At 46.6% G+C, this 24,685-nt stretch overlaps 5 protein-coding genes and 1 non-coding gene across 8 annotated transcripts; 3 read left to right on the forward strand and 3 right to left on the reverse strand.

Annotated features, from left to right (window-relative positions):
• Positions 1 to 5,101: 5,101 nt before the first annotated feature.
• On the reverse strand, positions 5,102 to 9,367 carry tgds (TDP-glucose 4,6-dehydratase). Its single transcript, XM_086192241.1, has 12 exons — positions 9,092 to 9,367; positions 8,902 to 8,968; positions 8,759 to 8,827; positions 8,579 to 8,669; positions 8,358 to 8,506; positions 8,165 to 8,263; positions 7,662 to 7,721; positions 7,478 to 7,521; positions 7,218 to 7,383; positions 7,091 to 7,146; positions 6,925 to 7,022; positions 5,102 to 6,835 (listed from the first exon to the last, which is right to left on the reverse strand). The coding sequence occupies exons 1-12, from the start codon at positions 9,136 to 9,138 to the stop codon at positions 6,750 to 6,752; spliced, it is 1,032 nt and encodes a 343-aa protein (XP_086048367.1). The 5' UTR covers positions 9,139 to 9,367; the 3' UTR covers positions 5,102 to 6,749.
• A 570-nt stretch (positions 9,368 to 9,937) lies between these two features.
• Positions 9,938 to 13,962, forward strand: gpr180 (G protein-coupled receptor 180). Of its 2 annotated transcripts, XR_015111003.1 has the most exons (11): positions 9,938 to 10,076; positions 10,364 to 10,507; positions 10,581 to 10,675; positions 10,747 to 10,852; positions 10,937 to 11,117; positions 11,193 to 11,242; positions 11,330 to 11,487; positions 11,560 to 11,757; positions 11,831 to 11,908; positions 11,997 to 13,206; positions 13,336 to 13,962. XR_015111003.1 is itself a non-coding variant. In XM_086191902.1 (10 exons), the coding sequence occupies exons 1-10, from the start codon at positions 9,938 to 9,940 to the stop codon at positions 12,150 to 12,152; spliced, it is 1,305 nt and encodes a 434-aa protein (XP_086048028.1). In that variant the 3' UTR covers positions 12,153 to 13,961. The 2 variants fall into 2 exon arrangements, 1 of the variants encoding a protein (XP_086048028.1); XM_086191902.1 differs by having other exon boundaries at positions 11,997 to 13,961.
• A 117-nt stretch (positions 13,963 to 14,079) lies between these two features.
• On the reverse strand, positions 14,080 to 14,161 carry trnas-cga (transfer RNA serine (anticodon CGA)). The gene has a single exon. It is a non-coding gene; the product is annotated as a tRNA-Ser (tRNA).
• A 400-nt stretch (positions 14,162 to 14,561) lies between these two features.
• On the forward strand, positions 14,562 to 16,158 carry smim11 (small integral membrane protein 11). The gene is made up of 3 exons (XM_086192580.1): positions 14,562 to 14,679; positions 15,357 to 15,564; positions 15,654 to 16,158. The coding sequence occupies exons 1-2, from the start codon at positions 14,611 to 14,613 to the stop codon at positions 15,543 to 15,545; spliced, it is 258 nt and encodes an 85-aa protein (XP_086048706.1). The 5' UTR covers positions 14,562 to 14,610; the 3' UTR covers positions 15,546 to 15,564; positions 15,654 to 16,158.
• Positions 16,159 to 16,790: 632 nt separating this feature from the next.
• On the reverse strand, positions 16,791 to 20,204 carry LOC147272583 (insulin receptor substrate 1-like). 2 transcript variants are annotated; one of them, XM_086191147.1, is made up of 6 exons: positions 20,048 to 20,204; positions 19,033 to 19,486; positions 18,449 to 18,698; positions 17,978 to 18,227; positions 17,400 to 17,895; positions 16,791 to 17,309 (listed from the first exon to the last, which is right to left on the reverse strand). In XM_086191147.1, exons 2-6 carry the CDS (start codon positions 19,470 to 19,472, stop codon positions 16,994 to 16,996), a joined length of 1,752 nt encoding a protein of 583 aa, XP_086047273.1. In that variant the 5' UTR covers positions 19,473 to 19,486; positions 20,048 to 20,204; the 3' UTR covers positions 16,791 to 16,993. The 2 variants fall into 2 exon arrangements, with proteins under 2 accessions (XP_086047273.1, XP_086047188.1); XM_086191062.1 differs by having other exon boundaries at positions 16,791 to 17,312.
• Positions 20,205 to 20,459: 255 nt separating this feature from the next.
• Positions 20,460 to 24,496, forward strand: cyp4f3 (cytochrome P450, family 4, subfamily F, polypeptide 3). The gene is given in 14 exon segments (XM_086191277.1): positions 20,460 to 20,763; positions 21,090 to 21,234; positions 21,320 to 21,373; positions 21,457 to 21,584; positions 22,205 to 22,326; positions 22,409 to 22,555; positions 22,623 to 22,752; positions 22,835 to 22,901; positions 23,606 to 23,735; positions 23,824 to 23,957; positions 24,048 to 24,195; positions 24,297 to 24,328; positions 24,331 to 24,450; positions 24,453 to 24,496. Coding segments are annotated over 14 exon segments (1,590 nt in total). The 5' UTR covers positions 20,460 to 20,559; the 3' UTR covers positions 24,482 to 24,496.
• Positions 24,497 to 24,685: the final 189 nt, after the last annotated feature.

Here is a 24,685-nt window from a genome sequence, read left to right on the forward strand (position 1 = left end):
CAGAGCTGGGCAAAATATGTCTGCATACAAATAAGAAAACCAATATGGGAACTGGCTGAGGATTCCTCCACTTATGCTAAAAGAAGCCACAACTATTATTTTTTTATTGTTACACTTTTGTAAAACATATTTGAGGTTATGATTTAGTCTGAGCAGACGTTGTTGCCCGTTTGAAATGAAGCCAGCAAAACTGAATCTTGTGACTTGTGGTTGTTCACCGCAACCACAAAGACAACGGCGTTTTTCTTTGTTTGAAACAAAACATAACGGAGGATCATTTGTTTCTGTACTGTGCCTTCAAGAATTCGAACATTGTCTCTTTTACTTCTGTTCAGTTTATCGCCATAATACGGCTGCAAGTATTGGCCAACTGTGACTAAAAAAAAAGGAAGAAAAATGTATATTTAATGTCATGTATGGGTTCAAACATGTTTTCTTTATTTCTATTTGGAAGGAAACAAACTAGGCTTGAACTAAATCAAACCTTGGCAGAAAAAAAAAAAACCAACAAAAACTGCGACGAGGCAACTCGAACGCATCTCTTTATCTGTCTACTGGAGTCTATTGGTCTCTGATGAGCTGCTTTTCCAAAAGCATAACACCATTCTAACATTCTTTTAACGCGCCCTCATCCATAACGGCAAGAATCGGTTCAAAGAGACATTACATTTAGTGAGCAGAGGGGGACAGAGAAGGGACACCAATTACAATCTTTGCTTTGCTGCTGCGTGCAGAGATCGCGGCTGTGTGGTTTTATGCTTTTGAGAAAACGGTTTCTTCTCATTGACTCAAATCTACAGCTCTGGTTTTGAGCTCTACGCCGCGTTTCTCACAGCCGCCCCGTCACTACCCGTCGGGTCCTCTTTGCGGCGGCGGCGGCGGCAGCCATGACAGGTTCCACCCGGCTCAATTACAGACGCAGATTCACCCGGCCGGGGTTTAGAAGGCACCAAGTTCGCGGCTGCCGCTCGATGCGCCGTTTGACCGTCTCTTAGTGCCGGCGTGCGCTCGGGGGGGAAACCGGCTCCACTTCCACCACAAACATTGAAACCCTTGTTTGCCAAAAAAAAAAAAAAAAAAAAGAGAAAAAAAAGCTCCTTTCAAGGGGGAAACACAACTGAAAGAGTTCAAAAAATTCTCGCTCACTCTATCCTGGAGAGTTATATGAAGAGTTTTCTCTTTAAAAAAGACGTAATTCCTATGTTGTTTTGGGTTTTTTGGTTTTGTTTGGGTTTTTTTAGATCTTAAAGATCTGGTGAGGTCGGGGGTTCTGGTAAAGAACGGGCTAACGGAGCCTGGCCTGTTTCACAGCAGGGGGCAGCTGCACCGCTTCATGCTCCAGCTTGTTAAGAGCGAAGACGCACGTACGTTTTCTGCGGCACCAGCCTGCAACGTCACTGTCGATCCGTGTGGCGTCCCGATGCCACGGGATCGCACACCTCAACGCTCCAGAATCAGACTTCACCCTCTACCTGCGTTACATCGTAGCCTCCGTGTGTCACTCTTGTACGAACTAACAGCTAAATCAAGCCCACGTGCTCGGGGCCCTGCTGTGGAACCAGGCTGGGGGCGCCCGACGTGTTCGTCCCCGTCTAAAAGAACCTCCACTCTACATTTGGATCAATCAGTGGTAGAAGTCTCACCCCCCCACCCCCAACTGTGTGTCAATCAGCTGCAGAATGAGCGATAAAAACCCAAAACATTCTGTGGCTACCTGCTGGGGATAATTAACCTTTATCAGGGGCTTAATTTCTTTTGTTTACAAGAAAGGTGAAAGATTCCATGTAAATATTTCAGCTCTTCTTTAAAAGAAAAAAATGAAAAGAGAGAGACAGAAGAGCAATAAATTCCATCGGGTCACTCAACGTTGGACCAGGCAGCGTCTGGTGAGCTTCGATCAGTGGGCAATTTGAACACGGCTGACCTGAGAAAACGTCAGCGGATTTATTTACTCCTGAATATTTGTGTGCACATGAAATCATGAGGGGAATTGTCTCGTTCTCCTCAACCGCTAGGTTCCCTCAAATTGCCCACTGGCTTTGACTAAAGTGAAAAGCTGGACCAAGACTATAAAACATATGCAAGTGTTGTTGTTTTTTGGTCAAGGAGTTTAAAAAATGCCAAGCTAACAATTCTACAGCAGGCTTTTAGTTATGTTTGGGTTTTTTTCGATTATTTTTTTTTTCTTCTATGATTTATTTTTTTTCTTTTTTTTTTCCCCTTCTATTTTGGTTTAGACTCAGACGTTCAGTGTATTTCCCCCAATGACAGTTTGTGGGGAAGTTCAGGAAAGTAGCTCACCGGTCAAAGTGTGCAAAGGGAAAAAAAGGAAAAAAAAGACAGCAACTTGATCTTGGACGGTGGCAGTTAGATGATGTAGCGTCTCGCTGAACGTGGCGGAAGTAACTGGACGTTTAAGGACGCTCGTCATAGGGAACGGCGTTGAAGAAGAAGAAAATATTCCCAGAGGTGCAGCGGCTTCTTTTTAAAAGAAGAAATAGTGTGCATTGACTTGTTTTGTGTATCGTTCTCAACCAGGCTAAACTACTACGAGTGCCAGTTGTTGTTCAGAAGCGTCCCAGTAGATGTCATCCAATCAGTTCTGTTGCTATGATACGAACGAGGAGGGCGGGATCCATCTCCAGCTTTAGATCGAGAAATGCTGCAGTTGGAGGAAAAAGCAGGAAGAAAATGGGACAAAGACTAGATGACGAAGCTGCAAATGACAATCAATTCTGGAAGGTTCCTTTGACAACTAGTAAAAGGATTTAAGTTGCACTTTCTAGAAGTTTTACCTTCGTTGTCTCGAAGCAGCTGTTCGTTTTAGCACCCAGTGACATTCCTAAATCCATGAAGTTCCAGACGGTGGTGAGAAGTGTCAAGAGTTGTTGTCAACCACAGACTTTTAGCAGGTGCTGTTAGCCTTCTACTCCAAATACGAAAGTTGGATGTGTGTCTGTGTGCGCGCGCACACGTGTGTGTATGGACGTTGCTGTGCCTTCAGATAAGCATTTCTCATCCGGTGATGAAGCGACCGACAGCTGATGACATACGAGATCTGAGTTTTGTTTTGTTGTTGTTGTTTTTTGTTTTTTTTAAAACACTTTGGATTGTGCGTGTCCGACTACTTTTGAGCAGCAGCAGGGAGTCAAAGACAGAAGTTTACCTCATTTTTTGTTTTTGTTTTTGTTTTTGTCGATCTCGTCACGTCGTGTTGTTCAGAAGACGCACATAAATATGCAATGTATCTCGATCTTTTCTCCCCCCCCCCCCCCCCCGAGGAGAGCAGCACTTGACTACCACTGTGGCGTGATTTCACCTCGCTGTCACTAAGATTCTCCACGAGTTCCTTTTTTTTTTCTGTCTTTGTGGATCCGACATGTGCACGGTGCCTTGAAACGACTGAATCAGTAATGTTACAATGTTTGTTTGTGTGTTTTTCAAATAGCTTTATCTAGTTGGAAGGAAATGAAGTAGTCAGGATTCGCCCTACGATGAAATCCCCCCCCCCCCCCCAATTTTGAGCGTAAATTGTGTCATCGGCGAGTGCTCCTCGCACAAATGGATCCTTTTCACTCGTTTCTGCGCCTTCGAGGACGGACCACCGTAGATTTCAAAGTTCTTTGATTGTTAGACCTGCTAGCAGCAGCGCTCGATTGATCCAGACCTGAAATTTCTCAACTGCTGATTGTTTCGCCGTGAGATTTCTGCGCGCGTCAAAAAACGTGATCAGGCCCATTTTGCCAACGAAACTGGTTAAACAACCGCGTCCCCCTTCACGTTAGCACTTTTAGCCAAACTCAGATGGGTGAGTTAGCATTTAGCTCCTAGCACTGCTGTGCCTGTCGCACAGCCTCAGACTTGCTAGCTGTAGATTGTTGTAATGCGTGTTTGTACCCCCCCCCCCCGTTTCCCCTCTCTAAACGCGATTCGTTTACCTTTTTTTTTTTTTCTTTGGAAACAGCACTTTTTCGTTCTCTACGTATTGTCAGTACCTTTTGATGCCTTAAATTCCAGAGTGATTCCCAGTCCTAATAGAGCTGAAGTTGGTTACACTTTATGCAGGGTTACCATGGCGACAGAGAAGCATCCTCCATGGTAAACGATGCAGTAGTCAGTGATCTATTAATGGTGCTATGCTCCCGTTGCTGCGGCCCGCAGGCCTTCAGTTTGTAGAGAGACTACAAATCCATACGTCAGTCTAAGGGTCAAACCTCTGTAGCACAGGTCCCTCAAAACCTCCCAGAAGGGTGTATGGGTGTGTGACTGTAGAAGATTCCTCCACAGTTGAGTGTGTGTGTGTGTGCGTGCGTGCGTATGTGTGTCCGCGTGAGTGCGTCGCATGGGAAAAGGTTCTTCCAAGTTAGGAAACAGTTGTTTTCGGGGACCAGGTGGCGTTCTAAACAACCGCAGGATTCAGCTGTTTGCACACAGGAGTTCTCGAGTCTACTTTCGCTGCTAGTTTGTGTAATTTATCAAGCATTTTTGAGAAATATTTATTTTTATAAGCCTAATACAAAAGTTGATATTTAAAAAAATGAATAAAAAAGTGACTTGACCAAAAGACAGTGAACAAAAACACTGGCACTTGAATGTTGAATGTCATTGGTATGAGTGAAAATTTCTATTTTTCTGGGGTAGTGTGAGCTTTTTAATGTTAACAATGCAAGAGGGTAGGGGTTTCTCCTGAGTATGTCACATCACATCAAGATTGGTGCCAAAATGGCGTCAAATCATCTTGCTCGTTACGAATAAGCGAATCCATGTGTACCCAGACCTGTTTGAATTTGCTTACACTCGCTTTTATCACACGGAAATTCGACCCTAGTTGCTACTTAGGGTCCGGTTTTCCTTAAATAGCATTTAGCTCAATTTTCAACTGTTGCAAGGTGGTTATAGCAGACCACCACCCCCCTTTCCCTCCCTCCCATCCAGACAGATTCCTCTCCTGAAACTGGATGAGCCGATCACGAATCTGAACGATGGCGAGAGGCTCAGGATGTCCGCGTCACGTGACCCTACAGGGTCGTGTTATGTGACTGTGACATATCGAGAGAAACTTCCTGCTCTGATTACCTTGAAAGTCACATTGGACTCAGTATCAGATCCATAAACCTGTACGTGCATGCGCACGTGCGTGCGTGCGTGCGTGCGAGCGACAGGTTCCAACGCCAACGATGGATAATCAACCATAAGCCGACATTTCCAATTGGCTGATCAAATTTGAGACAAGACCTCCAAATATGCCAAGGTTTGGATTAAAACCAATTCACAAAATGTCACGATTAAAGACCATTTTGTAAAAAAGAAAAACAAATAAATAAACCAAACAAATGAAAAACATGCAGTACAAAAAAAAGAAAAGAAAAACAAGTGTCCAGATTCTCTCCAAATCCAAATTTTATTTTTTATTTTGTTTGAGTCTTTACACTTTTCCTTCCTGTTAATACCCTTCGTGTGAATGTCCAGCAAGTGGGGATCTTTAAAGTCTTCTTAACACAGGATTAACTGTGATTCTATTGCTATGTTGTGATTTGCATATTTTCAGGCGTCGGTGTGTTCTTGCTCCGTGTGTGCGTGTGTGTGTGCCGGCTCTGGCCAATCAAATGGGGCGGGGAGAGACATGAAGCCGACTTTGATCTGAAAGAAAGTGTTAACCCGCGTCGCTCTTGAGTTCTCCAGACCACCGTAAACTCAATAGACCAGAATGCAATGCACCCACACCACATAATCATCGGTGACAGCTCAAAAAAAAAAAAAAAATACAGAGGGATGACGTCACTGTGCAGCAGTTTGCACAAATGCATAAAAATCTGGCGGTCCGAGGCGACGCCGCCCACTTTAAATTTGACGTCACGTCGAAGCGATCGTTGTGAAGCAGCCCGCCGTTACTGACTGGCCAGACCCTTCATCACGGACACACAGCACCACCAGCCTGCTAGTTAGTATTTGCTTTATGTATTAGTTTAGTAGTCGTGCACGAAGTGGAGCACTGCACTAAAAAAAAAACAAACGAACAACAACAACAAAAAACAAACGAACTGTGCATCCATTCTGATTTTACCACATTAAAGGTTTGGATTTGCAAATGTAGCCGGTGTCCTGCTTCTCCTTCTGTGTGTGTGTGTGTGTGTGTGTGTGTGTGTGTGTTTCATGGTTGATGGAACGTTTCTGACATGTTTTCCCCGGCAGGAGCTTCCGTTAGCTTCCCGCTAACTTAGAAGGGAACGTAACATATCTTAAAAATCTCAGCGGTAGTTTCACATAACGCCTGAGACGAACCTGCCAAGCCCTGAAAAAGTGAATAAAAAAGTTACCATCAACACTCGTTTTCTTGTATTTGTGCCTCGTTTGGCCTTTTCTCAGCTGAACGAAGCTCTGACGTGCAGGCCGTGTGTGAATTCAGTTTTATTAAACGGACCTTTTTGAATCATGAGAAAGTCAGAACTCCCACTTTCCTCTCATTCTTAAAGAAATCACACGTATCACAATCGTACTTGTCAAGAATCCGATTCCAAATTTCTGTGTACTTAAGCTTTCTGGATAAATCATAACTCACATGCATAAATATGATGACCTGTCGTTTGAATCTACAGTGCATTCATTACGTCCTTCACATCGCTTTGGTCTGGCTGGCACTTGAAGGGCCTGTTGGTCCAAAGATGAGTTCCAGGCATCAGAGCTGCTAATCAGCCCTGAAAGCTTTACGTGTCACACAAATATCATGTGAAATAGCATCGCCCTGCAAGTCAAGGCGCAGGGTTTATTTGTCTGTCTTTGATTGGTCCTCTGTCCTCAGCTGACCAGAAGTCTGGGTTGTCCTGGTACCACTGGACTGGAGGACACACACACACACAGGAAGCAGGACAATTAATTCATGTGGATAGTGTGAGTCATGACGAGTGTGTGTGTGTGTGTGTATACCTGTCTGCCTGATCCCTTCAGCCCAGGACACCTTTGCGCTCCAGCCCAGCTGCTGCAGCTTCTCACATCTGATTGGGTAGCGGAGGTCCACCTGTGGCCTGCAGCGCGCGTGGGTGAAGAAACTTCCAGGGGAGGAAATAAATAAATAAATCAAACATCAACTCACCTGTCAGGTACAAACTCCAGCCAGTCGTTCAGTTCAGAGTTGGGCACGCTCTTCACCTGGGAACAAAACTCCGCATGAATCGGTAACTGGATCTGTGGTCATTTCGATCATCCACTGCCTCTCTCACCATTTTAACAAGCTCCCTCGCCAGCTGCACGATGGGAATCTCACAGTTTGTACCCACATTGTAGATTTCTCCCACAATCCCTTTCTCTAAAACCAGCAGGAAGGCGTTGACGGCGTCATCCACGAATAAAAAATGACGGGATTTCGGTAGGGTTCCCTGGATGGTGCTGCGGTAGGAAAAAAAAAAATAATGGATTATTTTTGTCTTTTAGGGTGAAGGGGGTTCTTGACCTTTCAAAATAAAAGCCAAGACGCGACTACCATTTCTTGTTCTTCTGGAGCAGGGTGAGGAACTTCGGGATGACCTGTGACGTGTGAGAAGATGATTTGGTGTTTTATCTGGTGAGTTGAACGTGATTAAAAACTGCAAATTAAAATAAAACAAGTTTGTACGTCGCAAAAGGTCACTTCTGTGTTGCTTTATGGAGTTTTCTGTCTTGGCTACCTTCTCTGTGTACTGCCTGGGTCCGTAGATGTTGTTGCTCCTGGTAACCATGATGGGAAACTAAACGCAGCACAGAAACACGCATTACTCTTGACTACTTTTCTTTCACATTTTTGCAATTTCCATCAATCTAATGAAATGAGAATATATAAAATTGAAGTATCTTGAAAGCGAGGAATGAAAATATCCTCCAGGTGATGTCATCAGTTTTGTTTACTCTGAAAAACTGATGAGCATGACCAAAAGAAAGCAGAAAAATCTTACAAATATAGACTTAACTTCTCCAAATACTTGTAAATATTTTTCTCTTGAAAAACTCAAAAATGTAACGCTTTTTTAGTTTTCGCTCCCATCTTTTCATCATTTTGATCCCCCAAACTTGTCAGAACCACGGATTTCAACACATTTATGAACAAAATTAGTGTGAAAGGACGCAGAAAGGGTTTCTCTTTTTTGTTGAGTGTTATTTCTGCTTATAGAAAATTTCTATCCTGAGTGTGTACCTTATATTTGTCCCAGTAGGACCTGACCAGGAACTCTGCAGCTGCTTTAGTGGCTGAGTACGGGTTGGACGGCCTCACCGGACTGCTCTCATCAAACACCTGAAGATGAGAAACACACTCTCACTCACACACACAGACACACACATCCTCTAAATAAGCAAAGAACCGCCGCCTCCATCCACAGAGCGCTCACCTCATCCTGGCTGGGTCCGTACACCTCATCGGTGCTGACGTAGATGAAGCGTTGCGGCTGGTGTCGGGCCTGATGGGCAGCTCCCAGTAGAACTCTGGTCCCTTCCACGTTCACACGCTGGAAACTGGGCGGGCTCTCGAAGGACGACTCTTGAAGGAGCAAACCCGCGGTTAAAGCCCTTCCACTGTTGAGAACCGGAATGGTGAACACATCCTACTCACCAACGTGTGTTTTAGCTGCCAGGTGAAAGATGACATCAATACTTTCTGTGTTGAAGATGTGGTTTACCAGCCTGGAGTTACAAACATCCCCCTGGCGGTGACACAAGTGATGTCATACACACACACACACCCCCAACAAGGATATGCAAATAAGTGCAAGAACACATATTTGACATCCACCTTGATAAAAGTGTAGTTTGCTCTGTCTTCAACGCTCTCCAGACTCCTGTGGCTGCAGCAGTAATCCAGCTGCAACACATCAGATCAGCTCTAACGAAAGCTACACACACACTGACTTCAAATTACTCTTCACACACACTTACGTTATCCAGGTTAATGATTCTCCAGTCGGGGTGTCTTTTCACTAGTGAACACACAAGGTGGGAGCCACTGGAAAGACACAGAAAAATATATTTTCACCCCCACCCGTGACGTCAAGTGACTCAATTCAAATAGTCTATGGTTTGAGTATTTATCCCCCCTAAAAAGACAAATTTCGTCACATAAACTCACATGAATCCAGAGCCTCCGGTCACCAGGACAGTCCTGTTGAAGTCCATCTGGCTCCGCTACTGGTTCAAGTGTACGGACGTAAAAACGATAGTTTCATGGTCTTAATTCAGTTAAATTCGCTGTGCTGGCCGACACTAGTTTCTTCCGTGCTGGACAGTAGAGGCTTTGTATACAACACGACAGTTCCCGGCGCTTTATGGTAATGTTGACACGTTGAAAAGGGGCGGGGCGTGTGGAGCAGAGAGGCTGCCTCCTGTTCACTGGTTGGTTGTGGGATGTGACGCAGCCAAGTAGGTGGCGTGTGATTGGTAGGATTCCATGTTAGTCAAACAGCCGACTGGGCAAGGCAGCAACGTTAAGGAAGAGACCAGACGAAGCGAATGTCCGACTTTAAGTTTTCAAAATAAGACATTAACGAGTTGGTGTTTTTTCTTTCAAAATATTACATTTACGACTCTTAAAACAGGACATTTCTGCGATTTTCTAGTATAGTTAAGCCTCACAGTTTAACTTTTATTCTTACAAATTGTCATCTTCATCGCATCCCTCAGTAAATACAATAATTTTAATAATTTATTTTTACTGATTTAAAAGAAATCATGGCTCTAGTCTATTCCAGAAGTCAACATTTAACTGCCGTAAACTGGTTAAGGGTAGTTTTGAACGCCTCGAAAGTGAGATTCTCTCCAAAAAGCATTTCGTGGGCTTCTAGATCAAATAACTTCCGGTTCTCTCGTGGGTCGCACGAGCGAGCTTGACGCAGCTGGTTTACTTCTGGCTTCGTGGCTCATTGATTTGATTAGCTAACGTTATTTGGCTAAAACGTGAAAGTGCACCGGGGGGGAAATGTCGCATATAATAACCCTACTTGCGGCCGCGGTGCTGCTCGGTTCGGAGGCTTTTGGGAAAACTGTGACGGGACTTTTGAAGAGCGACCTGGCGAGGCGGCACAGCGGCCAGTTCATCACTAAATTCATGTATCAAGGTAAAGACGCGGATGGCTCCGCTAACAGCTAAAGTAACATGGTTACTTGTGTTTATTCTTGTTGATTTCCCGTCTGACGCCTTGATCATTGGCATCAGCGTTCCTAGAGTTTGTTTCTGTCACCAGGATCGTTCATTGATTCATGGTTCAGCTCCCGTTAGAGGGGATGTGGCTTTCAGCTCCAGAACTGTTGTGGAGAAAGGTTGAAGAGGAGGATGCAAATTGGAAAATAGCCAACAATCTGGTTCAGTTTTTTGTTAAGCCCCCCCCAATCTGTCCTTCTGCAGGTGAAAACGGGCTGGTGGTCTTCCGCCTGGACAACCCGTCTCTGGCCGCAGAAAAGGAGTCCAGATTACTTCTGTATCAAGACATGGATCCAGACCTGGACAAACTCAGCTGCTCCGACAGACTCGCCAAAGCCCAGATCACCCGTAAGAACCAGCGTTCACCGTTACGACGGCTGTGACGCTGCTGTAGTGATGACTCTCACTCCTTCTCCTTCAGTCTCTCTCAACCACGAGGAGCACAACCAGACCATCCCTCGCCAGCCGTCCCCTACGACCTGGCAGACGCTGTACGCTGACAGATACACGTGTCAGGTAACACCGTCAATGGCGTTTGGAGGTTTTCCTGTTAACGACGTCGATCGGTAATCGTGTCTTTTCTGCAGGAAGGAGCGGTGATTCCTGCTCATGCTGATCTCAGTTTTACCGTCTTGCTGTTCAACGCCGACTCAGCTGGAAACCCTCTGGAGCACTTCAGCGCCGAGGAGGCAGGTCAGACGTCCTGGCAGGTCACATGAAAGCGCTACCTCGCATCTTCTCGACGCGTCTGACCTCTACATGTCCTCTCCTCGGCAGGTCTCCACAGTTTTTACTTCCTCCTCCTGCTGGCCTACTTCATCGCCTCCTGTATCTACATCCAGCCTCTGTACCAGGCTCTGAAGAAAGGGGGGCCCATGCACACTGTCCTTAAAGTCCTGACCACCGCTCTGGCGCTACAGGGCTGCTCCGCTCTCTGCAACTACGTTCACCTGGCCAGGTAGAGGGAGCTGAAGCAGACATGTTGGCTGTGACCAGATTGTTGTTGTTGTTGACCCCTCTTGTTCCCCCGCAGGTACTCCAGAGACGGTGTCGGGATCCCACTGATGGGCAGCCTGGCAGAGTGTACGTCGCCCTCGTGGAGTTTGTAGAGATTTTGTCAGTCGTTTTGGAAGTAAAGAAATGTCTTACATTCTTGGTGTCCCTGTGCAGTCTGGGATATGGTGTCCCAGGTGTCCATGCTCTACACGCTGCTGAGTCTGTGTATGGGCTGGACACTGAGTCGAGGACGGAAGCCTCAGTCCAGGCCTCTGCAGTGGGAGCAGTCTCCGGCGTCCACAGCCGTCGCTGTCGGTGGGGTCATCACGCAGGTAAGGCTGGGACACGTCAGGTGGTTTTGTTCCCGATGGGAGCAGATTGAGCGCTCAGGCTGTTGTCCTCAGGGCGTCCTGCTGCTGTGGGAGCAGTACTCGGGATCAGAGAGTGAACATCACAGCTACCACGGCCAGCAGAGCGTGGCGGGCCTCCTCCTCATCGCCCTGAGGGTGGCCCTGGCCCTGCTGCTGGCCTCCGTCCTCTACCAGATTATCTCCACCGAGAGGAGCACCCTTAAGAGAGACTTCTACCTCTGCTTCGCTAAGGTTAGCCACGCCGTACGCTCGCCGCGCTCGCTGCAACACGGCTCCTCATGTGCTCGTTGTCCTGCCTCCTCAGGGGTGCTTCCTGTGGTTCCTCTGCCATCCCGTCCTCGTCCTCACGTCGGTTATCTTCAACGAGCATCAGAGGGAGAAGGTTTGGACACGCTAAGATGTGGGGTCACGTGACCTTCTGTCTGCTTTAGAGCTTCACATGCAGCCTCACATTCTCCTCCTGTCTCCAGGTGATAACCATTGGCGTCATCCTCTGTCAGTCCATCTCCATGGTGATCCTCTACCAGCTCTTCCTGTCTCGCTCGCTCTACTGGGAGGTCTCCTCTCTCTCCTCCGTGTCCCTGCCACTCACCATGTCCAGGACCAACCACAGGGGGCGCTTCTGAGCACAACCCCTGGCTTTACCTAACCCTCAGGAGGGGAAGGGAGGGTGTCACACGATCCAAGAGGCGCCACCTCCCTTCATCTCCCACCCACTCCGAGGAGGGAGGAGAAGACAGGAAGTGTACCACTGCTCTCCTTCACTGTTTCCTGGGAGAATAAACTCGTAAGAAGGTAACCCAGGGGCCACAGCCCCGGTCAGAGTGACCAGCAACACCCTACCTCTAGAGACTTCTGACTGGAACCAACATCAACAGAGCACAGGGATCCATGGGGTTTACCTGTGCTGATGTCGGCAAGAACCAAAGTACTTCAAAGCTCCGAGGCGGCACAATGAAATCAGCCCCCTTGGAGGGTCACTCTTATCTAAATACCCCCGTCTTTGAGCTCTAGACAGGGGGATCATGTACTCAGAGCACGGGAGGCTTTGTGATGTCAGCGTGCTGACGTCTCATTTAAAAGGTGCGTTTGACACACCTGTGTTGATACTGACCTGCTGCCTGGAGGTCGCGTTGTGATCGGACGCAACCGGACATCAAAATCCAAATTCTCATGTCACAGATGCCGGGCAGCCACCCAGGTGACATCACGAGATGACACTCCGGATTCTGCTTCGCTAGGTCAGAGATTAAAGTTGAAGATGGAAGAATCCCTGTGATCAAAGCAACAGCTGTGACATCGTAGTCTGACATCAAAGTGATAATTTGGAGGTTAAACCGGGTTCTCAAATGGGGGGGGGGGGGTGCTTTAGTACTGGAGAAATTTGGATCAGAGAACGGCGCCGGCTAAACGGGTACAGAACTTTAGCGTGTTCCTTTTGTGCTTCATTCTCTACACGATGTTGAGCTGGCAGCATGAGTCGCCAGAACTGTTGGACAGTGTAACCTGCATGTCGCTGGAGACGCCGCATGACTCCTCCTCCTCCTCCTCCTCCTCTTTTCTTTTTTCTTTTTTCTTAACAGCATCGCTCACCGCCCCGTCATCTGGCCAAACGCGTGAAGATCAGGTCGAGACGAGGTCCATCGACACTGTCACCAATGGCTTTAAACTGATTTCAGTGTAAATAATGTGCTCTCCAATTATGGTTCCAACTGACATAAATCTATTTATTCATTTTGTATTTATTTTCCAAAGTGGCTTGCTGAGGAGAAAAAAAAGAACTTTTTTTTTTTTTTTTTTTCCTTTAAGGAACTGTAACTGCACAGATGTCAGTGTCTTGGTTTTGTGGAAGCCGCCGGCTGTGACAGTTTGAGGGTGAATGAGTGTCGCCCATATTCAACCGCTTGTGTCATAACCTGCCGACGAAGACCACGGAATGCGACGGAAAGCCCCTGATACTCTCAGATTTTTGTTTCCAGGTCAACAGACTGAGCCAGCGGCTGCTGATCAGAACGTTACGGGACAATTATTCTCCGTTATCATCTGATGCTTGAAACTTTTTTTTTTTTTTTCATAGAATGTGCAATCACTTCAGCTGTTATAAATAATTCTGCGTCAGTGTTTTCTGTACATGCCTCCTACTGTTCTCGTTTTGTTCCTCTGATGAGATTCGTTCGTTCAAGTTGATGTGAAAACACGACAGAGACCTCCACTCGTTTCCGTTTGCAAGTTTTTGAAAAAGTGATATTTTATAAAACCTGAGCAATTATGGGAGCTGTGATCATGACCAACCGTATTTACGCAGTATCAATCCAGTTCACATTTGCTTACAACTGCACTCGTATATGCCTGTGGACCTGATGTGTACATTTTCTACTGTTTTAGTTCTGTGAAAATATTGTATTAAAGTCATTTCTTCTGACAGTGGGTGATGCTGGTTTTGATTCAATCAGACGTTCATTGTGACTTCGCTCGTTAAAACACTGAATGACGATGCAGGCGATAAAATTACGTCGCGGCAAACGATTCCCAAGTTTAAAAAAAAAAGCTAATCGTCACGAACAGGATTCGAACCTGTGCGGGGAAACCCCATTGGATTTCGAGTCCAACGCCTTAACCTCTCGGCCACCGTGACTACGTATTAACTTTGCGGGCCAACATCAGTTTTACACATAACATTTAAATAAGGTGCTTTTGGGTATAGGTTGGTATAAATCTACTTCGTCGCGATAGAAAGTTTTGCTATTTACATTTGTTTTTCTTAAAGAATGGTATCTACCTTTGGCAAGCGACGACTGAAGCTAACTAGCTAACTAGCTAGCCCTTGAACTTTCTCTTACAGTTCCTCCACCGCCTACAATCATCATACATAGAAAATTCCGATCTAAAATTGAATGTTTTCTTTATAATATACACATATAAATTCTTAATCTCTACGGCGCACATCCCAATGTGATAAAAACGATCGAAATCAGCTATGTCGTTTGTCCCAGGGACGATGAATGCAATACATGTTACGTTCAACAACTACTGCAAATTCCATTGGCCAACTCTGCTCAAGCCCCGCCCTCCCCTCCTGAACGTATGTGTCTGTGTAACTGTCAGTCAACAAGAAGCTTCCACACTCCTGAAGCTAAAATGATCAACTGGAAGGTAAATGAACGTCTTTTATAAATGTTTCTTGTTTTGTTAGCATCAGTGAATGTTTGTCACTTTATGTCCCGCAGGCTTTGTTATCCATAAATGTCAGTTCGTCTCTTTTTGTTGCTATAACCCGAACCAGTTAGCTGCCCGCTAGTTAGCATGTTATCAATCACAACTATCTCTCCTCCTGACAACACGATAGACCAGCACTTTTGTCGTGTGATTTATTGACATCGTTCCTGTCCGTTGCTGTAGCCTGGAAGTGTGTGGCAAAGCATCGTTATTCGTGCATTTAGTGGTAACAAACAGGGTGTGAAGTAGTTGAACATGCCCTGAATGTCATGCTGTGCTTCTTTATTTGGGCTAATAGTTGAAACCCGTCCAAGAAACACGTTTCTTTTCATGAATTTGGGGTCCGCTCAGTGCCTTCCCAATGACTTCTTCATAGCTCCACAAGGCCAGAGTGAGCGTGGCGTGCAGCTGCTCCCCTCTTTCACCTCCCCTCATCTGTTCACTGGGGTAAAATTAACTCCCACCTCCCCTCCTGACAGCTGAGGCCTCTGGAGGTGATGGGAGGGAGGAGAAACATCTCCACTCATCACAAACTCTTCCAGATCTTTCTTTTTTTTTTTTCTCCTATTGAGCAATGTGGAAGATTAAGAACTAAAATCTCCATCCGTCCCCAGGCTTTGGATAATGTCCCTATACTCCTGTACATCCTGGCCCTTAAAACGCTGCTCTTGTGTTTGGCGTTTGCCGGGGTGAAAATCTACCAGAGTAAGAAAGCAGAGGAGGCCTTGAAGAAGCAGCAGGCTGAGAGGAGGAGGTTGGCCCAGAAGACCCAGGAGCTCATCGACAACAAGAAAGACGACTGACAAGAGCTGCGGCCCGCAGGTACGGCACCTCACGTCCCCTCATATTCCAAACGTTGGAATTATGAGGCGCCCTGCTGCTCTCGCTCACTGTTCTTCTCTCATGTGCAGGGAAACCGAGCCACTTGTCTCAAATATGAGGACGGAATCCGACCGCCGGCAACAGGAGGACTTCCCCGTGCTCCCAGTACCAGGACGGTCCATCCATCGGCTTCACTCGTAGCATAAATACCACTCTGAAGCAGGTTTTTATACGTGAAGTCACCACAGAGACCGTGTGGACATTTTTCTGCCTTGTTTATACAGAGACATGCTGTCCTTTAAATAGTTTCGATTGTGTGTGTGTGTGTTTTTTTTAAATGATAAAGATGTGTAACGCTGCACAGGAAGCAGCTGCTGCTTACAACACCTAACAAAGTACTAAGCAGGATTTGGCGTCCAGTATTACAGTACTACCTGCTGCGACCTCAATCATTGGCTGGTAAACAGTAAGTACCACCTACTTTTAAGTGTCAAGACAAAACTGAAAGTGTGTTTTGTGACATTTTACCTGATCATGTATAGATTGTTTCAATAAAAACTATGTATTTGGGGATTTTATTCATTAATTTGTACATACAGATTTATTGGATGCACTCAAACCAGTGGCCAGAGTAAGAATATGGAGCGAGGTTAGTGCTTGGATGGGAGACCGCTTGGGAATACCTGGTGCTGTAGGCTTTTTCACCTGCAGGTGGCGCCATTGGCTTCATTTATACAGGGTTTCTTTTTTCTGTCTTTAAAAAAAAAGAAGGTATCCCACTAATGAAGAAAACAACCGTTTTTTCTGGACTAAGGGGATAATTTTGCCAACTGTTAACAGAAGCTAATCAAGCCAAACTTCAAAGTTAATTCCACTCTGACAAAATGAACTATCAAAAAAAAAAAATTAAAAAGCACCCTGAGAGTGAAACCCACAGAGTGGAGGATCCTTTATGTGGTGTACAGCAACGCTAACTGGGTGGATGATGTTAGCCAAACAAGATGCTGTATACACCTTTCACTCTAGCATTTTTGGTTCAAAAGGACGCTGACAGTGAAAGATCAAGACAGCCGACAGGTTTGATCTGGCGATGTTTAACCAGCGGTTTGAAAGCCATGCGTTTATCAGTAACGTGTTTGTCCTCAGGAGTCAGAACCAGGGAGCACAACTCTAACGTGCCTCGCCGTCATGTAACCCGCGGGTTACCAGGTAGAACTGAGAGGGAGAAACCGAAGACAGGATCTGCATCCACGTGACTTTATTCTCTCACACAACTGTGCAGCAGGAATGTTGAAGGCAAAACTCGGCCACGAGTGTCAGACTTGACTTGCGGTGTCCTCAACCATCCCAGGAGGCCCAGAGTCCCGCTGACCCACTCAGTCACTCCACCGCTGCAGCAGATGAACCAGCTGAGGCCATCGTCAGTCAGTTACTGCACACATTCAAGGTCTTCAGCCTGCAGACAGAAGGGTAGACATAATGCGAGGGGGTGTCTCCTAGCAGCTGGTACTGCCGGGCTTGGACTGGTCCGGCTCAAACCAGAGCCGGGGCTCATCTGGACTGGTCTGGTGTAGCCAGGTCCTCTTGTGACTGAGGTACTCGCCCTCCGCCTGGGAGAAGAGGAGGGGGTGGTGGGCTTGGCCTGCGCTGGCAGTCGTTCACTTGAGGCTGCTGTCTGCTCTTGGCGAGGGGGGCGGTGTGGCTGGCTGAGGTCACTGGTCTGATATGATGGGTCAGAGGCGGAGCTACTGGGGGAAGAGACGAGTTCCTGGTCAGAAGTCGTGGAATACACTGTAACATCGTGCCTGGTATTTGTAGTGTACGGCGAAGCATACCTGTGGAATGATGTCTGGAGGGAGGAGGAAGTTGGATTACGTGGGCTCGTCATGGTCACGTAGTCATCTGGACTATGGCTGACCTGCGGTGACATCATCATGTAGCCCAGCCCCTCCACCACACAGGGTCCAGGCTCCTCTGATGTCATCTGTCCTTCGTCCAGGGGGAGACGGACGTCTGTCTTCATCTCCATGTAGCTGCCAGTCTCAGGTATGGAGCGCCGAGGGCTCAGGTCCCATTGGTCTGGTTTCAGGTAAGACTGCAGTGGACTAGCGTGAATGTCAGGGCTCCTCGGTGGCCGGGTAGGAGGAGAGCCAAGCGGTCTCAGAGGAACCGGCTTGTCTCTGTTTTTAGGTCTGCTGCGTTTTGAGGCCGTGAGGGTCTGAAGCTGGCAGTGGTTGGAGGTCGGTGAGCGGCTGAAGTCTGGGAGAGCTCGCAGCGCCCTGACGGTGTCCCGAACCACCTCATGGATGTGTTGAGCCAGAGTTTGGCTTCCTGGAGAGCACAAGAATAAAGGGGGGGGGGGGTGTCACACTCTGGTGATGCTGATGAGTACATGTGCCTGCTTCTTTACCACCTTGGTCTCTTGCCTCTACCCAGATCTCTCCAGGACCGGTCGGCGCCGACCTGCCCAGCTCCAAGAAGAAGGAGCCATCCAAGTGGCCGAAGCGACGGACGCTCAGCAGAGGTATGGTGATGGAGGGCCAGTCGCCGCAGGAGCCCACGGGGACCAGGATGAGTGACATCACTGTGAGACAGAGACGGATCTCCCCTGCTAGAAACTTGGACCGGCCCAGACCCGTGGGTTTCACTGTAACGGGCCAGACCTGAGACAAACATCCCATAATTGTTCAGAATAACTGCAAACCACACGGAGCTCTACATCATCTAAAGACACACAGACTTTTACTCTGAAAATTAAGCGCAAAAAGGACTTCCTGTGTACTCAAATAGTCAGGTAGCTGTGATGCAACTTTCAAGACTGATTGAAGGTCTACAGAGCAGCAAACTGTTCTGACAGAAACTGGAAGAAGTAAAGTGATCCCACCTCTTTGAAGAAAGCAGCAGGAGGAAGAGTGCAGTACCCGTCATCATCTTCACCAAACCCTCCCGCGCGCTCCTCGTCCCTCTGCTCCTCGTCCATCAGTCTCTTCATGGACAGGCACCACTCCTCTTGCTCCAGCTGGTCCTCCGCCACCAGCGTCATTGTCTGATCCTTGGCGTACAGCGCCACCGTGTGGCCCTTTCTGGAACTACTGATGCGGCTCACGCCGATGCAGCACCTCAGGTAAATCACCCTGGGAGGCAAAAATGAGTTTAATTCGAGGTGAGCACATCAACAACCCTTTGACCTGTGACAGCGGCAAGCAGAGGAGGCAACATCACCACAAGTCCACCACCTGGAAGGAGGGACAGAATGCAGACAAACGAGTGAGCCTTCCGTCCAAAAAGAGAGTTCCGGAGCTTCTGGTCATTTCAGTCCAGCGCAGGTTTCATGGAAAACAGTTGGAATATTTTTCCGTTTGGAGCACGACCAACTTCACCTGCAGAGGAATTTCTCGCGACATGACCAGAAGAACCGGCTCCATCACCGGTGGGTGCAGTGGGAACATTCATCAACACTTTACCAACCCTTGCTTGTTTGACCCAAACGGCGCCGCTTTACCAGTGGACTTCTCCATGGCTGCGAACTTCTCCTGGCTCTTGTACCACTCCAGTCGGCTCGGGCCGGTGTGACTTCCTGCTCTGAGGACAAAGTATCTTCTGTGGCTCCGCTCCAGCTTCCCCAGGTAGCCTTGTTTCACCACGTCGCTCTGGCGCCCAGAGGATGACACGAGGGCGCCCACCAGAGGGATGGAAGTCTGGCTGCTGCAGAAGAGTTCCTCGTAGAAGCCAGCGGAGCCACGTCCCGCCGTGTCCTCTCCTCCTCCCATTTCACGCCGCAAGGGGGATTGGCTTGGCAGCTCCATCTGAGCGGAGCTACGGCAGGGAGAGGACTGAGGCGAGCTGAAGGCAGGTCCATCCCTCCTCTGGCTCCCACAGCCGCCATCCCCGTCCACCAGGTCCTTCATTCTCAACCAAGAACCTGTGACATCACACACACACAGGGCTGAAATGAGATGCTGGTTGAAAAGGAAATGAAAAATGTAGAAAAAAACAGCAACTTGACAAATGTGGATGTCTGGAGGGTTTTAACTGTGGACCTTGCAAACGATCCAAATTCATTAAATGGGCGTTGGTGTCATACAAGTCAATTAATTAGAGGTTAACAAAAAAAAAAATCAAAACATTTCTATCTTTTAAAAAAAAGTTAAACACACCAATGTGATCTTAAATTCTTGTTTCGGCAAATTAAGGAATAAATGGCAAGAATATTCAAATTTTCCAAGAAAGGCCTTTTTTGCGTGATAATTCAATGTTTTCCACCACTTTTCACCATAATAAATAAATAATTGGGGGAAATTCATATTTAAAGTATTTTGGAGACTTTTTTTTTTTTTTAAAGTGCAAGAAACTTCTGAATAATACATTTCTTTGGTGTGGAAGACCTGCTAGCTAGACCACAACTGGCTAACCAAAATTAAGCTAACTAGTTAGCTGGATACAGTTTATTAAAAAAATAAAAATAATTGGCTTTAAAACTTACCTGAAATTGACAGATATAAATATTACATCCTCAAATATTCCCAATATCAACTGCTTTTCATTTCTGGCTTCCTAACAACAGCAAATAGTGATTTCTGAAACTATTTCCTAAACCACCATTTGTGACAAACCCGCGCAGGTGCATCGAGATGCTAATCAATGGTGCCTTCAGGAGCTCCTCGTAAAACTCAACTCACTACTCGGTAAGTGGTTCATTCGCAAACAAACGCAGCGTGACTTGATTTATTGTCCGCGTTTGAACAAATTGACACTTTTTTTTCACGGTCTAATAAGTCGTGACACTTGATTTAATTCAGTGCAGCTACAGGTAGATATGAAGCCGCTCAGGAAGTGTTGTCTCTCAGCGGTTGAAGAGGATGTTACAAGAATCCGGTTTGAACAGTTTGGTGTCATCATATTTCATCATCAACAGCTTAGATCTCAACAGCCACCATCAGTACGGCGAGCTGGGCCTCTTGATTCTAATCTCTCTCCCTCTCTGTGTCTCCCGGGATGTCTCTCCTCCAGGAGGTCCTCTCTCAGGTGCTCATCTGGACCGGCTTCCCTCAGGTACTGCTGGCGGTCAGCACTGGACTGGCTGCTGTGGTTGCTGCCTGGACGGTGAGGTTACTGGTTCGACACGCCTGGTTCACACACAAGCTGTCCTGTTTCAGCAAGCCTCATGCAGACTCTTGGCTGATGGGCCACCTGGGCCAGGTACCTATTCATACACACTTATTCATACACACACTTATTCATACACACTCATATTCATACACACACACTTATTCATACACACTCATATTCATACGTACACCTCGTATCGCCACTGTGTTTTACATTCTTGGTGGTTAATGTTGTAATCACCTATTGGGAAATCTAACTGCTGTGAGTGATACAGGATGTGCTGTGGTGTGTGGCAGAATTCCTACACAACATTCGTTCCGATGCTTTAAGAGATTTCCCACCATTAAAAGACGTTTGTCAGGTTAAATTTTGCAGTTTATTGTGTCATCTAAATGAAAAAAAGAAGTGTATTTTAGATGCAGAGCACAGAGGAGGGTCTCCTCCAGGTGGACCGCTTGGTACAGACGTACACCCACTCCTGCAGCTGGTTCCTGGGACCCTTCTATCACCTGGTCAGAGTCTTCCACCCCGACTACGTCAAACCTCTGCTCATGGCGCCTGGTAGGGATTAAGAGAGATTCCTGTGTGTCATGAGGTAAATGTTTGCCAGAGTGGAGATGGAACGTGTCCGTTTGTCTCCGTGCAGCCAGTATCACAGTGAAGGACGACCTCATCTATGGACACCTGCGGCCATGGCTCGGTGAGTCTGTCGCAGCTTCATAACTTCATAAAGCTCGATGACGCATCTTACCAAAGCGCATCCAAACCATCTCCCTCTTCCAGGACAGAGTCTGTTGCTAAGTAACGGGGAGGAGTGGTCCCGTAAGAGACGGCTGCTGACCCCTGCTTTCCATTTCGATATTCTGAAGAACTACATTGTCATGTTTAACATCTCAGCGGACACCATGCATGTACGACGCACACACACACACACACACACACACACACACCGGTGCAAACAAACTTGCTCATGTTCTGGATGCTCAAGCTCCCAGTCAACCTAATTTGAAGTTGTTTGTTTGTTTGTTTGTTTGTTTTTTACAAAAATGTAAACATGCATCTGATGTTACAGACCCGATCCATAGAAATTAAAAAAGGTACGACCTTGCTTTTGCACTTTTTTGGGAGGCAGTTCAGTTAAACTTCTGCTAATTTGACGATCCCTTTTTTTTTTTTTTTTTTTTTTTACATTATATTCACATGACTTTCAAAAACGAGAAAAATGCTGCGTGTAAATTAGCAAGGAATTACCTGAAAATATGCAAGAAAAAAAATATTTCAGTGATTAGTTATTGAAATTATACAATTAAAGGTCAGATAAGTGATGCCACGTCTGATGTGTATGAGCTCAGATACTTGGTTTCAGATGTTTTTTTATTTTAAAATGTAAAGTTTAATGAATTCATTCCTCTTTTTTTTGCTGAGCATGTCTGCTACCTTCTGACATGTAGACTTTACTCATTTTTCCAGCAGTTACATGTCAAATGTATTATTTTAACCTCAGTAATAATGGTCTTTGTGTATCTCTCAGGAGAAATGGCGACGCCTAGTGGCGGAATGCGGCAACAACATTGAGATGTTTGACCAAGTCACACTGATGACCCTGGACAGTTTACTGAAATGTGCTTTTAGCCACAACAGCAACTGTCAGGAGTGAGAACAAACACTTTAACTCCACTGATACTCGACATTCCTTTTTTTTTTTCTTCGTCAAATTAAAACTTTCTTTCTCCAGGTCGAGCAGCGAGTACGTATCCGCCATCGTGGAGCTGAGTGACCTGATAATAGAGCGGCGCCAGAAGATTTTACACCACTGGGACTGGATTTACTGGAGGACACAGCAGGGGAAACGGTTCAGGAAGGCTTTAGATGTTGTACACAGGTACGGTACACCGCACTAACAACCTCAGTCTTACTATTTATAGGAACTTCGATGTACTGTTTTGCAGTTTCACCAGAGACGTTGTTCAGAAGCGCCGCGCCCTCATCGACCAGCAACGGGAGGGTGAATCGACGTCTGATTTCACCTCAAAACCACGCAGGAAAAAAGATTTTATCGACATCATTCTGCTGTCACAGGTAAACAAGAGTTATGGGTTAGAATAAGGGAAGGACTGTTGTTGTGTTTTCCTGACAGACAAAAAAAATGAGTGTGTTCCAGGACGATGACGGACAAGGCTTGACAGATGAGGAGATCCAAGCGGAGGCCAACACCTTCATGTTTGCAGGTGCGGCTTAGCGTTTAGCTAACAGTGCTGTAATTGTAGCGCACACTGAGGAGAATTGCTTCGACTTGCTTTTGTTTTGTTTTGTTTGCTCAAATGTTACATCATCAACACCTTAATGGAGCTCAAGATTTGCTTACTGACCATCCTCCTCAGAGCCAGACAAGAAAATAGACACCCTTTTCTCCTCTGTGCTGTGTTTTAGTGACAGGCTACTTAGCTTAGCTTAATGAATGTCCGTGGATGTGAAGTGTTAGCGTGCCTTTGTCAACAGTTATCAAATACACTTTTCTCAGGCTTCACACGTACTGACAGAACTAAGATTGTGCACAACATTTGTTAATTCAACATGACAAGATACTGGAATTCTAAAATTAGACACCAAGTCGGAACTACTTTCTTGACGGGCGCAGTGATTTGATGCGGCGCCTCAAAAGCCTCATCGTAACTTCAGCCGATAAACATTGTTAATAGCTAGAAGGTTGGCTGCTGCTGCTAATCCTGGCCAAGAGAAGACGAGGATGTCTACTTCTGGGTAAACTAAGAGCCTTGATGGCTTTTGACAGATGTATGCTAACACTTCCCATCCACTACCATTCACTGTGCTAAGCTACTAAGCTAATGCTCTGAGGAGGATGAGGACGAAGCACATTTCAGGTTGCTAATGTTCTGAAATTCTCCTCCCTTTTTTTTTTCTCTCTCCAAAGGTCACGACACAACAGCCAGTGCGATTTGCTGGACGTTGTATAATTTAGCACGCCACGAGGAATATCAGGAAAAATGCAGACAGGAAGTGTGTGATCTGATGCAGGGACGAGATAAACATGAAGTAGAGTGGTTAGAACACACAAGTGGAAACCCTTCCTGCCAAAATAAAGCTGTGGTGAGGTTTATCTGAAGTGAATACATGCATCCATGTCTCAAGGGAGGATCTGTCCAAGCTTCCGTTCACCACCATGTGCATCAGAGAAGCCCTCAGGCTGCACTCGCCAGTCCAGGCCGTGACCAGGACATACACCCAGGACATGCTGCTGCCAGGGTGTCGGACTGTACCAACCGGTGAGAGGGAGGGAGGGAGGGAGACTCTTTGCTTCAAAAGAGGATTTCTAAAAAGCGAAAGTGAGGTTTAATCTAAATATTCCTCATCAGGTGCCATCTGCTTGGTCAGTATTTACGGGACGCACCACAATCCTGCTGTCTGGACCAGCCCACATGAGTTCAACCCTCTACGTTTTGAACCGACCAACACAGAGGGACGCGCTTCTCACGCCTTCATCCCCTTCTCCTCAGGCCCCAGGTGCTTCCCCCACGCTTACGTCTACATCAAATATGACCTAAAAGAATCGTCAACAAGCAATAACGTGTGTGTGTGTGTGTGTGTGTGTGTATTATTCACAGAAACTGCATTGGTCAGAAATTTGCTCTTGCGGAGCTCCGGGTTGTTGTGGCCCTGACGCTGCTCAGGTTTCACCTGACCCTGGGGGTCAACCCCAAACTTGGGAACAACTCTGGGAACGTCCGGCGTCTCCCGCAACTCGTGCTGCGTGCAGAGGGAGGCCTGTGGCTGCACCTGGAGCCTCTGACTTCGCCCAACACGGAGGAAAGAGAAGGATGAGGAGCATGATTTTTAGAAAAAATAAACCATGGCAGCTCATTATTGCAGGGTTTTTTTTTTTTTTTGCCTACTTGCTTTGTAAAGTCAGTGTACAGATGTCATAAATGATCTAATATTACATTCTGGCATAAATCCAATAAACTTCAACTTCTCCTAGTCTAGAGATGCGACT

Source organism: Aulostomus chinensis, chromosome 1 (genome assembly GCF_037954235.1).
Source record: "Aulostomus chinensis isolate RoL2024-O1b breed Wild chromosome 1, RoL_Achi_v1.0, whole genome shotgun sequence".
NCBI classification, from domain to species: domain Eukaryota; kingdom Metazoa; phylum Chordata; class Actinopteri; order Syngnathiformes; family Aulostomidae; genus Aulostomus; species Aulostomus chinensis.

Excerpts from the sequence above, each read along its gene's own strand:
- tgds (XM_086192241.1), bottom strand. The coding sequence starts at position 9,138 with ATGGACTTCAACAGGACTGTCCTGGTGACCGGAGGCTCTGGATTCAT. Across the intron at positions 8,507-8,578 it reads GGCAGCTAAAACACACGTTG|AGTCGTCCTTCGAGAGCCCG; the intron begins GTGAGTAGGATG and ends TGCTCCTTCAAG. Across the intron at positions 6,836-6,924 it reads TGAAGGGATCAGGCAGACAG|TCCAGTGGTACCAGGACAAC; the intron begins GTATACACACAC and ends TGTGTCCTCCAG.
- gpr180 (XM_086191902.1), top strand. The coding sequence starts at position 9,938 with ATGTCGCATATAATAACCCTACTTGCGGCCGCGGTGCTGCTCGGTTCG. Across the intron at positions 10,077-10,363 it reads CACTAAATTCATGTATCAAG|GTGAAAACGGGCTGGTGGTC; the intron begins GTAAAGACGCGG and ends GTCCTTCTGCAG. Across the intron at positions 10,508-10,580 it reads CGCCAAAGCCCAGATCACCC|TCTCTCTCAACCACGAGGAG; the intron begins GTAAGAACCAGC and ends CTTCTCCTTCAG.
- smim11 (XM_086192580.1), top strand. The coding sequence starts at position 14,611 with ATGTGTCTGTGTAACTGTCAGTCAACAAGAAGCTTCCACACTCCTGAA. Across the intron at positions 14,680-15,356 it reads CTAAAATGATCAACTGGAAG|GCTTTGGATAATGTCCCTAT; the intron begins GTAAATGAACGT and ends ATCCGTCCCCAG.
- LOC147272583 (XM_086191062.1), bottom strand. The coding sequence starts at position 19,472 with ATGAAGGACCTGGTGGACGGGGATGGCGGCTGTGGGAGCCAGAGGAGG. Across the intron at positions 18,699-19,032 it reads TTTGGGTCAAACAAGCAAGG|GGTGATTTACCTGAGGTGCT; the intron begins GTTGGTAAAGTG and ends TTTGCCTCCCAG. Across the intron at positions 17,896-17,977 it reads GGTAGAGGCAAGAGACCAAG|GAAGCCAAACTCTGGCTCAA; the intron begins GTGGTAAAGAAG and ends TGTGCTCTCCAG.